We start from the raw sequence: 12,209 nt of genomic DNA, 5'->3' as shown, positions 1-12,209 counted from the left end.
AGAATAGGTATAAAGTTGGCCCTTCCTATCCGTGGATTCTACATCCTTGGATGCGATGACACACAAATAAAAAATATTCAGGAAAAAAATTCCACAAAGCTCCAAAAAGCAAAACTTGAATTTGTTGCACCCTGAGTGCTATGTTGAATCCATGCGAATGAAGCGATGAGTAGGCATGGTTAGACATTGTATTAGGTATTGTATTAGGCATTGTATTAGGTATTATATTAGGTATTAGGTGTTGTATTATGTATTGTATTATGTATTGCATTAGGCACTGTATTAGGCACTATATTAGGTATTGTATTAGGCATTGTATTAGGTATTGTAGCAATCTAGAGATGACATAAAGTATGCCTATCTAGGGATGTGCATAGGTTATATACAAATGCTACACCACTTTATATAAGAGACTTGAGAATCTGCAGATTTCAGTATCTGAGGGGGATCCTGGAGCTAATCACTCTATGGATTATATGTATAATCCACAGGGAGGACTATATGTAAGGAATGGGCGTGTGTGTGTTAATTTCAGGTGGATCGTTAATCTAAAGACTTGAGTCTTTGGCTCAAGTTATCTCTCTCTCACTTTCACAATTGTTTTGCCATTCTCTCTCCTTTTTTCTTTCCTTCTGGAAGTCCTACTTGACAAGTATTAAATCTTCTGGAGCTATCCCCTCCGATTTAATTTTTCTCCCGTATTTTCCATCTCCTAGTGGATGCAGAGTGACTTCTGGAGTGTTTGCCTGAAGGCGTTCTACTCACACCTGCCCTCACAGAGTGCCCCATCGGGCGCCCCACGCAGAAATAAGCCAGTTGTGGTAACAGACCTATACAAACTCTGGAGGAAACTCATTGTAGCTTATAGAAACAATCAACTTGGCTTCCTGATTTTTAACCCTCAATTTCGCCTGCGACTGCGAGGTCCTGGAGGCATCGCCCAGCCCAACCCCACTGTACAGCCGGGAAGTCTGAGACCCGGGGTACAGCGCGACCCGAGATGATCCCGCCCGCGGGAGGGCTCGGACTAGACGCAGGTCTCCTGACTCCCAGTTCGGGGCTTTGGCCGCTGTCTTCTGCGTGGTGCCCCGCGTCTTCGCGGTAGGTTGAGGTGGCCGGAGCATCTGGCCCTACCCTTCCCACACGCCACACTCCTGGGTCTCTGGCTCTGGGGTCCGCAGAATTTGCGCCTGCGCTAAGCCTTTGGCCAGGCTGCTCAGTGGCGGAACCAGCCCTCTTTGCCCTGGCAACGCGTCACTTGTTGTCATGGAGACCGCGTTGTTTACCTCTCTGTTCTGCAAGAGCTGGAAGCTCCAGTTGGGGTAAGGAGGCTCCCATCCCGAGCTTGCGTAGTGGTTCTGTGTGGCGCTGAGGTAAGTAAACCTTGACCCCACCCCACCGACCCCTACCCGCAACCCTCCCCGCCTAACCAAATCCTTATGACGTTGGGATGAGCCCTAATTTAGGTCCCCACCTCTCTGGGGGCTATTCAGATTTATCCAGGAGTCTTGGGTTAAATGCTGGGCTCCACACTCAGATAAATTCGGTAGAAGCCAGAAAAGGGACTGGGCTAGGAAGAAACGGAGAAACTCCATGTTGTCTGAGGGGGCTGGGTGGGCTGAGATTCTCAGCCTAGTCAAGATCTGACTCTAGTTTCATCCTTATGTATGTGAAGGCTTCAGAGATCCAGAGGCCCCTAAGAGCAGGGACTCAGACCTTAGGGTAGAGATGGGAGTGGGGGCAGATTTCAGCCCTGTCTGAGGAAGGCAGTTCTCATGGTCCATCAGAGTTGTATGAAGATGAAATGGGTAATTTTAGCGTTTCCACTGCCGACAGCCTCTGCCAGCTGGCTTCCCCTGTGTTGTTCCCCTTCCTGTTCTCTCCTTTTCTTTGTCCTGGAAGTTTTTAGATTCTTTTATGTGTTGAACAAATTCAATACCCAGTTGTCAGTTTACACATGTTACATTTCCTCCTCCTCCTCCTCCTCCTCCTCCTCCCTCTTCTTTTTCTTCTTCTTTTTTTAAGAAAACATCTCTGGGCTCATCTGTTTGGCAGAACATTACTCCATGACCCAACAATTCTAATGAGTTATAAAAATGCATACACGTGTTCACCAAAAGACATGTATGAGACTATTAATAGCATTCTCATTATGGCCCTAGAGTGTAAACAACCAAAATATCCATAAACAGTAGAAAAGACAGCTAGATTTTATTCATATAACGGCACCTACACAGCAACGAGAACGAACAAACTGCAATCATATAGACAATATGGATGAATTTTACAAACATAATGTTGAGCTAAAGAAGTCAGAGACAGAATAATACATACTGTATTATTCCATTTATGTTAAATTCAAAAACAGCAAAACGAATTTGTAGTGTTAAAAGTCAGGATACTGGTTACCCTGAGGGGCTTGAGGTGGAGTAACTGGGAGGAGGTTAGAGATGCTGGTAATGCTTGTTTCTTGGTTTGGGTGCCGGCTACACAGATAGATTTATTTTGTGTACAGATTATGATTTATGCAATTTTCTGTATATATGTCATCCTTGAATAAAAATTATCATAAAAAAGGACAAATTGCTTTCATTTAATCTAAAAGAGTCTGCTTTTGATCAGGAATTTGGAAACCTCAAATGGCTAAACTATTGCAACCTCCGCCCAAGTTCCTGCCCTCAGAGTGGCACATTGCTAACAAGAACCAGTACCACAGAGCAGACGCTCAAAGGTCCCGATCAGAACGCCTGGTCGCAGAAAGCCAGAGGCTTGTGGATGAAATTGAAAAGACCACAAGAAAATCTCAAAGCGATGTGAACAAGAAACTAGGTAAGACAACATGCTTGGCATATTCGTGAACATGCTAGGATGAGGCTGTTGAGTTTAGCTATAGTGTCATGTTCAGATGTGGCAACATATTATTTTTGAATATTAGAGAAAATCATGTGTATTCTCCAGGTTCTATGTTTAAGTTCACTGCCCTAAGATAGACACAAGGTAACCCAGCCTGATTTTCAGCCACCCATCATTCATTTATTTGTTGATTTGATGCACAGTTATTGAGCATCTATGGGCATCTATGTACTACACACTAGGCATATCACAGGGAATGATCAGAATCTCTGCTTTTTAGGGGCTTCTAACTTGAAGAGGATAAAGATACAAAAATTAATCATCAGAATACAGTCAGCCCTTTGTATCCATGGGTTCAGCCAGTTGTAGGTCCAAAATACTTAGGAAAAAAAAACAATAAAAGATAACAATACAACAATTAAAGAATACAAATAAAAACAATACAGTTCAACAGCTATTTACATAGTATTTGCATTGTATTAGGTATTATAAGTAATCTGAAGATGATTTAAAGTATACTGGCTGGGTGTGGTAGCATGTGCTGTTAGTCCCAGCTACTTGGAGGGCTGAGGCAGTAGGATCCTGTAAGCCCAGGAGTTAGAGACCACCCTGGGTGATATAGCAAGACCTTGTTTCATAAAAAAAAAAAAAGAAAAAAGAAAAAGAAAGGAAGAATGAAAGAGAGAAAGAAAGAAAGAGAAAGAAAAGAAAGAGAAAAGGAAAGTATATGGGAGGATGTGCATAGGTTATATGCAAACACTACACCATTTTGTATAAAAGACTTGAGCATCCATGGATTTTGGTGTCTGTCAGGGACTCTGGAACAAATCCTCTGAGGATACCAAGGGACAGGTGTATAACCAGATAGGTGCTGGGGTAGGGGAACAAAGACGGGTGGAGTAGATGTGAAAAATTGGAAAAGTTTTTCTAGAGAAGAACATTTACTTGAGTCTTAAAAGGAGTCATTTTCTCTTGACAATTCCTTACTTAAAACAGTATTTATTTAAATTTCTTGAGACAGAGTCTCACTCCATCACACAGGCCAGAGTACAGTGGCACAATCTCAGCTCACTGCAATCTCTGCCTTCCAGGTTCGAGCGCTTCTCCTGCCTCAGCCTCCTGAGTAGCTGGGATTACAGGCGTGCACCATCACACCCGGCTAATTTTTGTATTTTTGGTAGAGACGGGGTTTCATCATGTTGGCCAGGCTGGTCTTGAACTCCTGACCTCAGGTGGTCCGCCCGCCTCAGCCTCCCAAAGTCTGGGATTACAGGCACGAGCCACCGCACCCTGCCTAAAACAGTATTTAAAAGGTAGCGTTCCTTAGCAAAGATCTCAGGAAAGCACATTAAAAAAATAAAAAGATAGTATCCTTAAATAATCAAAACAAAAATAAACATAAAACAAAACAAACAACCAACATCGGCTAAATGCCAAAAAGGGATTAACCAGGGGTAACCAACTCGACTATCTATAGGGACCAAGCAGGTAGCATAGGGATTGAATGTAAGGCATTAGGGTTTAGTAGGGACAGTGGGGACCTGGAGAACGTGTGCCCTATCTAAGGAGGAAGCTGCTACTCAATTTCAACCCATTGCTTCCAAGAAAGAACATGAGCCCAGTGTTGCCTGATTGTCCGATTTTTTCAAGAAAATCTGGAAAGCAGGAATTTATTCACGTTTTAAATGTTGGTAACTGACTTAATTTATTTATAACACTGGGCCAGCTGAACAAACACGTTTATGGATCAAACCTGGTCTGAGGACTGTAGTTTTCTAATTTCCAGTAAATGAAACCTTCATTCAGGTCAGCAATGTTAGATGTTGGGCTCTCCTAATAGGTTGACCCTTACATTGATACCACCCTGTAGATAGGCCTGTTCTAAGTAATTGTGCAAATAGGTAGGTGTTAAAAATGAGAAGGCGCCCGGGCATGGTGGCTCACGCCTGTGATTCCAGCACTTTGGGAGGCCAACGTGGGCGGTTCACAAGGTCAGGAGATTGAGACCATCCTGGCTAACATGGTGAAACCCTGTCTTTACTAAAAATACAAAAAATTAGTGGGGCATGGTGGCATGCATCTGTAGTCCCGGTTACTCAGGAGGCTGAGGCAGGAGAATCGCTTGAACCAAGGAGGTGGAGGTTGCAGTGAGCCGAGATCGTGCCACTGCACTCCAGCCTGGGTGACAGAGTGAGACTCTGTCTCAAAACAAAAAAAAGAAGAGAAATCATTATTCATTTTCACAATACTGTGTTTCAGTAGATATGGGGAAAAAGTGAACCTTCATTGATTCATGGAATCATTTTAAAATTAGCCATTAGGCATTAAAAGAATCAAATATGTAGGAATAAATCTAGCAAAAGATGTGCAAGTGTTTTGCACTGAAAAATCATTTTCGCAAGAAATTAAAGAAATTCTTAGTAAATGCAGGGATTTATGAGTTAATGGACTGGAAAACCTAGTATTTAAAAGTGTTGATTCCCTTCAAAAATTAATCTATATATTCAATGCAATGCCAATGAAAATCTCAGCAGGTTTTATGGTGAAATTGGCAAACTGCTTCTAAAATTCATATGGAAATGCAAAAGGTCAAGAATAGGCACGAGGCTGAGCGCGGTGGCTCATGCCTGGCTCCCAGCACTTTGGGAGGCTGAGGTGGGTGGATCACCTGAGGTCAGGAGTTCAAGACCAGCCTGGCCAACATGGTGAAACCCTGTCTCTACTAAAAGTACAAAAAAATTAGCTGGGCGTGGTGGTGGGTGCCTGTAATCCCAGCTACTCAGGAGGCTGAGGCAGGAGAATCGCTTGAACCCGGGAGGCGGAGGTTGCAGTGAGCCGAGATTGCGCCACTGCACTCCAGCCTGGGCGACAAGAGCGAGACTCCATCGCAAAAAAAAAAAAAAAAAAAAAAATTGGCACAACTATCTTAAAGAAGAACACAGTTGGAAGACTTCTACCGTAGGTACTGAGAGCTGTGACAAAGCTATGGTAATTGAGACAGCAAAGTATAAGTGAGGATAGACCTGTTGACCAATGAAACATGGCAGAGTCCAGAAACAAACCCACATACATTCATTCATCTGAGTATGACAAAGCAACACTACAGTGTAATGGGCAAAAGAGAGCCTTTTCAATGAATTGCCCAATTAGATATTCACATAAAAAATGATATCTTGGCCAGTCGCCATGGCTCACACCTGTAATCTCAGCACTTTGGGAGGCCAAGGCGGGCAGATCACTAGGTCAGGAGAGCGAGACCATCCTGGCTAACACGGTGAAACTCCATCTCTACTAAAAACACTAAAAATTAGCCGGGCGTGGTGGCGGGCGCCTGTAGTCCTGGCTACTCGGGAGGCTGAGGCAGGAGAATGGTGTGAACTCAGGAGGCGGAACTTGCAGTGACGTGAGATAGTGCCACTGCACTCCAGCCTGGGTGACAGAGCAAGACTCCGTCGCAAAAAAAAAAAAAAAAAAAAAAAAAAAAAATCCCAACCCCTACCTCGTATTATCTATCTATCTATCTATCTATCTATCTATCTATCTATCTATCTGCAAATCTAAGTGGAGTGCATATCTAAATGGGAAAGGTGAAACAATGACACTTATGGCAGAATATATTTATGATCTTTATGACTTGTTGAAGGCAAAGATTTCTTATTCTTAAGCAGGCCTGAAAAGAAGCATTCATAGAAAAGAAAAACAATAAATTAGACTATATTAAAATGAAGAACTTTTGTTTAACAAAAACACCTCATCAAAAGGCTGAACAGCAATCTAAAGAGTAGGAAAAGATATTTGCAATATATATATCTGACAAATCCATATCCAAAATATATAAATAACTTTTAAGAATACAAAAGAAAAAGGCAGATAACTCAATAAACAAATGGACAAATCTTGACAGACACCTTACAAGCGAGGACATTCAAACAGCCGATGAACATGTAAAGAGGTGCTCTAATTTTATGAGTCATCAGGGACATACAAATTAAAATCAAGTTGAGATGCCATTATACAGCCATGGAATGGCTACAATTAAAAAGAAGGAAGAGAAGAAGAAGAAAGGAGAGGAAAGAGGATGTGGAGCAACTGTTACTGTTGTATTCTGCTGGTGGAAATACAAATTGCTGTAATCACTTTGGAAAGCTTTGGCAGTATTGACTACAGTTGAAGACATGCATACTTTTCACCTGGTTATTCTACCTTTAGAGTTTTATCATATGGGAATATATGTTTACCAAAGATATATGCTGCAATGGCCAAAGGAGGGCCATTTGTAATGGCCCCAAACTGGAAACTACCCACATGCTTATCAACAGTAGGATGGATAAATATGCTATACCTCACAGCAAAGAGAATGAGTGGCCTACAGCTATATACAACACTACCGATGAACCTTACAAACTTAGTAAGATGTTGAGTACAATAAATGACACACAGATGAGTACATGCTATACTATTCTATTTATGTAAAGTATAACAAACCAAATAAAATGAAAAATGAATCTATACCTTGGTGTGTGGAATGATAGGAACTGGAAGGGGTCATGAGAGACCTCCTGGGATGCCAGTTATATTCTGTTTCTTGAGTTGGGTCTTATATGTGTGTGTTCACTATGAAAATACATTGAATTTTATGATATGTGTACTCTTCTATAGGTTTTTGATATTTCAATAAAAAGTTAAAAATAACTTGCAAGTACCTGTGCTGGTGCTGATGATATAGACACACCAGACTGGTGTTTGCCCTTGGGGAGCTTGCAGTCTGAAAGTAGAGATGAGTCCAGTACAGGATACCCAGGATACGGTGTGCTTCATCCCATAAGAGGCACCAATAAAGCACCGTCAGATTGGAGGAGAGGGCACATCACTTCCAATTGGTCACATCCAATGACTACTCAATTTTCCAATCTAATGATCACTTAGTCTTCATCCAACTTGATCTCTCTACAATACTGGATTCTCAAAACTGGATGTGTCCAGTTACTTTTAGAATTCTATGGCACAAATTTTTCCTGATTCAAATTTCCTTTCTCTCTGGCCATTTCTTCCTCTTCTCTATTATTGATGCTTCTTTCCCCATTCATTTCCTATTGGTGTTCTTTAGCGTTTTGTTCTTCGTCTTCTTAGCTTTTTCTTCTCTTCTCTCTAAGCAATCTTTCTTGATGACCTCATTAGAAATTTTATCACTATTTTCTTTGTGTTATTGGTTTGCAAATAGAAATCTTCAGCTCTAATTTCTCATGAGAACTTTTTGGGGAAATAGAGAACTACTTGCTATATATTGCCACCTAGATTCCTTCAGGCACCTCAAAATAAGTATGTCCCAAGATGAACTCATCATTGTCCTTCAAAACTTGCTTCTGCTTCTGTAGTTCCCTATCCTGGTTAATGGGATCAGAGCTCATTCATTCATTAATTCATTCACTCTTCAAATAGGTCTGACCCTGTGCTAGATGCTTAGGAGTATAAAATTGAAAAAGACTGATACATTCTACTATGTAAAAGAGACACAACACAAGTAAAAAGGCAAGTAACTAAAATTATTGTAAGTTGCTGGCCTAGATGAAGGCAATGGCAGTAAAGATGGAGAGAAAAGGTGCTCGATAATATGTATGTTGGATTTATGAATGAATTTTAACAACAAAAGTCAAGGAGATAGCTTGGACAAAATAATAAAGGCAGGATGAGTGTGACATTTATGGGGAATGAGTAGAGAGGTCCAAGTTGATGTGTAGAGTATGTGAGGAAGAGCAGCATGATGAAGATGAGAGGGAGATGAAGCAGGGCCAAGCCTGAGGAAGACCTTGATTTTGGAATGTTCAGTTCATTGGGTAGCCTGTTAGAATTTAAGAAGTAACACTAGAAATCTGGAGGTAATCACATAAAGATGGGTAAGGGGAGCCATAAGGGTAGATTAGACTACCCAAAGAATGTATCAAAAGAGAAGAAAAGGGCACATGAGTTGAAGAGGACCAAGAGAAGAGCTGAGGAACATAAGTTCAGGTGGAAGAATAAACAGATGAGACCAAGGTTATGGAAGCCAAAAGATGAGGTTTTGGCTGGGCGCAGTGGCTCCCAAATCCCAGCACTTTGGGAGGCCGATGTGGGCAGATCACGAGATCAGGAGATCAAGACCATCCTGACTAACACGGTGAGACCTCGTCTCTACTAAAAATACAAAAAATTAGCCGGGCATGGTGGTGGGCGCCTGTAGTCCCAGCTACTTGGGAGGCTGAGGCAGGAGAATGGTGTGAACCTGGGAGGCGGAGCTTGCAGTGAGCTGAGATAGCGCCACTGCAGTTCGGCCTGGGCAAAAGAGTGAGACTCTGTCTCAAAAAAAAAAAAAAAAAAAAGATGAGGTTTCACAGGCGAGGAAGTCTTCTATTCTATCAGTGGTTGTCTAAATGTCTAAGAGACTGAGAGCTGAGCCAAAATAAATTTGGACTAGTGACTTAAAGATTATTGGTGACCTTTGAGATAAGAGATGTCCAGTAGGATAGTGGAGGGTACACAGTAGAGGTGAAAATCAGTTACAAGGTGTCAATGGGAAGATGCCCATCTACATGGTGGATTAAGCACATGCATTTGTCTTCTCTTCCTTTTAGAATTCCAACAAAATAGCAGTAAAGAATTAATAACAGTAAAGCTAACAAAATAATAATAAAGCTATGCCCCAAGCATGAGAGAGATTGAGACGCATACACAGGCAAGCACACGTGCGTGCACACATACACACACACACACAGAGTTAGAGAGGAAGCAACAGCAGACAAATAATGAAATCAAGATTTTGGAAAGCAAAGGTCAGCTGGTAACAGACCTAGGGACTGCAGAAAATCAGGCTGGGTAGAGAACAATAAGAAGCCAGCTGATTCATGCTGCAGAAATCTTGTAATGCTCAAAACTGGATGCATCCAGTTACTTCTGAAGCTGGAGGGTCAGGATAGAACCAGAAACAAGATTGGTTGAAAGTCTTTATAAAGAGCTTCCTCTTCACTCTGGCTCTCCCTCACCCCAGCAGAAGGTTAAAGGTTAAAGGGTTCAATGAATGTCTACTTGGTGATTCATTCATTCCTATGTCTACATAGTAATTCTTCCAGCTGGTTCCTAAGACACAGGTAGCCAGGCTTCTACCCTCAGACAGGAGACTGGAGGACTTTTCTGTGGAGAAAGTAGAAAGTAACTGGCCCCGAAAGGAAAGATCCATAAATATTAACATTTGAGGATTCTCCTGTGAGATGCCAGGGTCTCAACTGATCACTCTGTATGATAAAGCATTCTGGTTGACAAGCACTGTCCCTCTAGACAGCATTTCCAGGTAGCACTTTAGTATCTCAGTCTAAATCAGATGATCACCAAATAATTGAGGAAAGCCACTAACATGGCAGACACCAAAACAAATAATCAAACTCAGGAGACAGATAGTGCATAGAGAAAAAGAAGACATACACTATCAAATCCATCAAGAATTTAGAGAAGAGATTGCATCCTTGGAACATGCAGAGGAGTCTTTAAAAAAGAGAACATTTGGAGAACAAGTGTTCTTAGAAATTAAGAATATAAGAGCAGAAAAATCTTAAAAATCAAAAGAAGTGTTGAGAATCTCCAGAAAGTGGGAAAAAAGGACAACAAAATAACAGCAAAGAAAAGACAAGAAAATTAGAGGATCAGTCTGGGAGGCTCAATAACTAATAGGAGTTTCAGAAAGAGCATAGAGAAAATGGAGAAGATATGGTGGCTCACACCTGGAATCCCAGCACTTTGGGAAGCCAAAATAGGAAGATCAGTTGAGACCAGGAGTTTGAGACCAGCCTTGGCAACACAGAGAGACCCTTGCCTCTACAAAAATAAGAAAATTAGGTGGGTGTGGTGGTGTGTACCTGTAGTCTCAGCTACCCAGGAGGCTGAGGTGGGAGGATCTCCTGAGCCCAGGAGTTCAAAGTTACAGTGAGCTATGAGTGTGCCATTGCACTCCAGCCTGGGTGACAGAGTGAGATCCTATCTCTAAAAAGAAGAAGATGAGGAAGCAGGGCCCTAGGCCTGGCCCAGGAAGCATTTTTTTCTCCTAGGCCTCTTGGTCTGTGATGAGAGGGGCTGCTGTGAAGATCTCTGACATGCCCTGGAGACATTTTCCCCATTGTCTTGGCAATTAGCATTCGGCTTCTTGTTACTTATGCAAATTTCTGTAGCTGGCTTGAATTCCTTCCCCCAAAATGGGTTTTTCTTTTCTACCACATGATCAGGCTGCAAATTATTTAAACCTTTATGCTCTGCTTCCCTTTTAAACATAAGTTCCAATTTCAGATAATCTCTCTCAAATTCAAAGTTCCACAGATCTCTAGGGCAGGGGCAAAATGCTGCCAGTCTCTTTGCTAAAGCATAAGAAGAGTGAACTTTGCTTCAGTTCCCAATAAGTTCCTTATCTCCATCTGAGACTACCTCAGCAGGACTTCATTGTCCATATCACTGTCAACATTTTGATCGAAACCATTCAACAAGTCTCTAGGAAGTTCCAAACTTTCCCAAAACTTTCTGTCTTCTTCTGAGCCCTCCACACTGTCCCAACCTCTGCCTGTTACCCAGCTCCAAAGTCACTACCACATTTCCAGGTTATCTTTATAGCAGTGCCTCACTTCCAGTACCAATTCTCTGTATCAGTCAATTTTCACACTGCTATAAAGAAATACCTGAGACTGGATAATTTATAAAGGAAAGAGGTTTAATTGACCCACAGTTCCACATGGCTAGGGAGACCTCAGGAAACTTACAATCATGGTGGAAGGCTAAGAGAAAACAAGGACCTTCTTCACATGGTGGCAGGAGAGAGAAGAGAAAATGAAGGGGGAAGAGACCCTTATAAAACTATCAGATCTCAAGAGAGCTCACTCACTATCAGGAGAGCAGCATGGGGGAAACTGCCTCAATGATCCAATTATCTCCCACCAAGTCCTTCCCTCAACAGGTGGGGATTACAGCTGGAGATGAGATTGGGTGGGGACACAGAGCCAAACCATATCAAAGGGTGTATCTGGCATGTGGCACAACAATTAAATAAGTTTGACACCAGTGTGAAATTTCAGGACCCTAGGAAAATAGATTACTAAAATTTTTCAGAGTGGAAAAAACAGGTCATATACAAAGAATCAGGAATCAGAGTGGCATCAGACTTTTCAACAGAAACTCTGGAAATTAGAAGGAAATGGAGGGACACAATCACAATTCTAAATAAAAAAGAGTTACAAACTGTAACTCAGGGCACAGCCAAATAGAATGAAATGTCGAGGGTAGAATAAAGACATTTGCAGACTTGCAGGTTTTCAAAAACTTTACCTCACATGCATCCATTTCTTAGG

The 12,209-nt window shown here is 41.8% G+C and overlaps 1 protein-coding gene across 1 annotated transcript in view; it reads left to right on the top strand.

Annotated features, from left to right (window-relative positions):
* The first annotated feature begins 757 nt into the window (after positions 1-757).
* Positions 758-12,209, top strand: part of TEKT1 (tektin 1) — a 32,289-nt gene continuing 20,837 nt past the window's right edge. The window contains exons 1-2 of the mRNA XM_523837.8: positions 758-1,373; positions 2,623-2,829. Coding sequence (XP_523837.2) covers positions 2,640-2,829 — 190 coding nt within the window. The 5' untranslated portion in view covers positions 758-1,373; positions 2,623-2,639. The remainder of the gene's footprint in view (positions 1,374-2,622; positions 2,830-12,209) is intronic.

Source organism: Pan troglodytes, chromosome 19 (assembly GCF_028858775.2).
Source record: "Pan troglodytes isolate AG18354 chromosome 19, NHGRI_mPanTro3-v2.0_pri, whole genome shotgun sequence".
Lineage (NCBI taxonomy): Eukaryota > Metazoa > Chordata > Mammalia > Primates > Hominidae > Pan > Pan troglodytes.
This window is presented reverse-complemented; position numbering and strand designations above follow the sequence as displayed.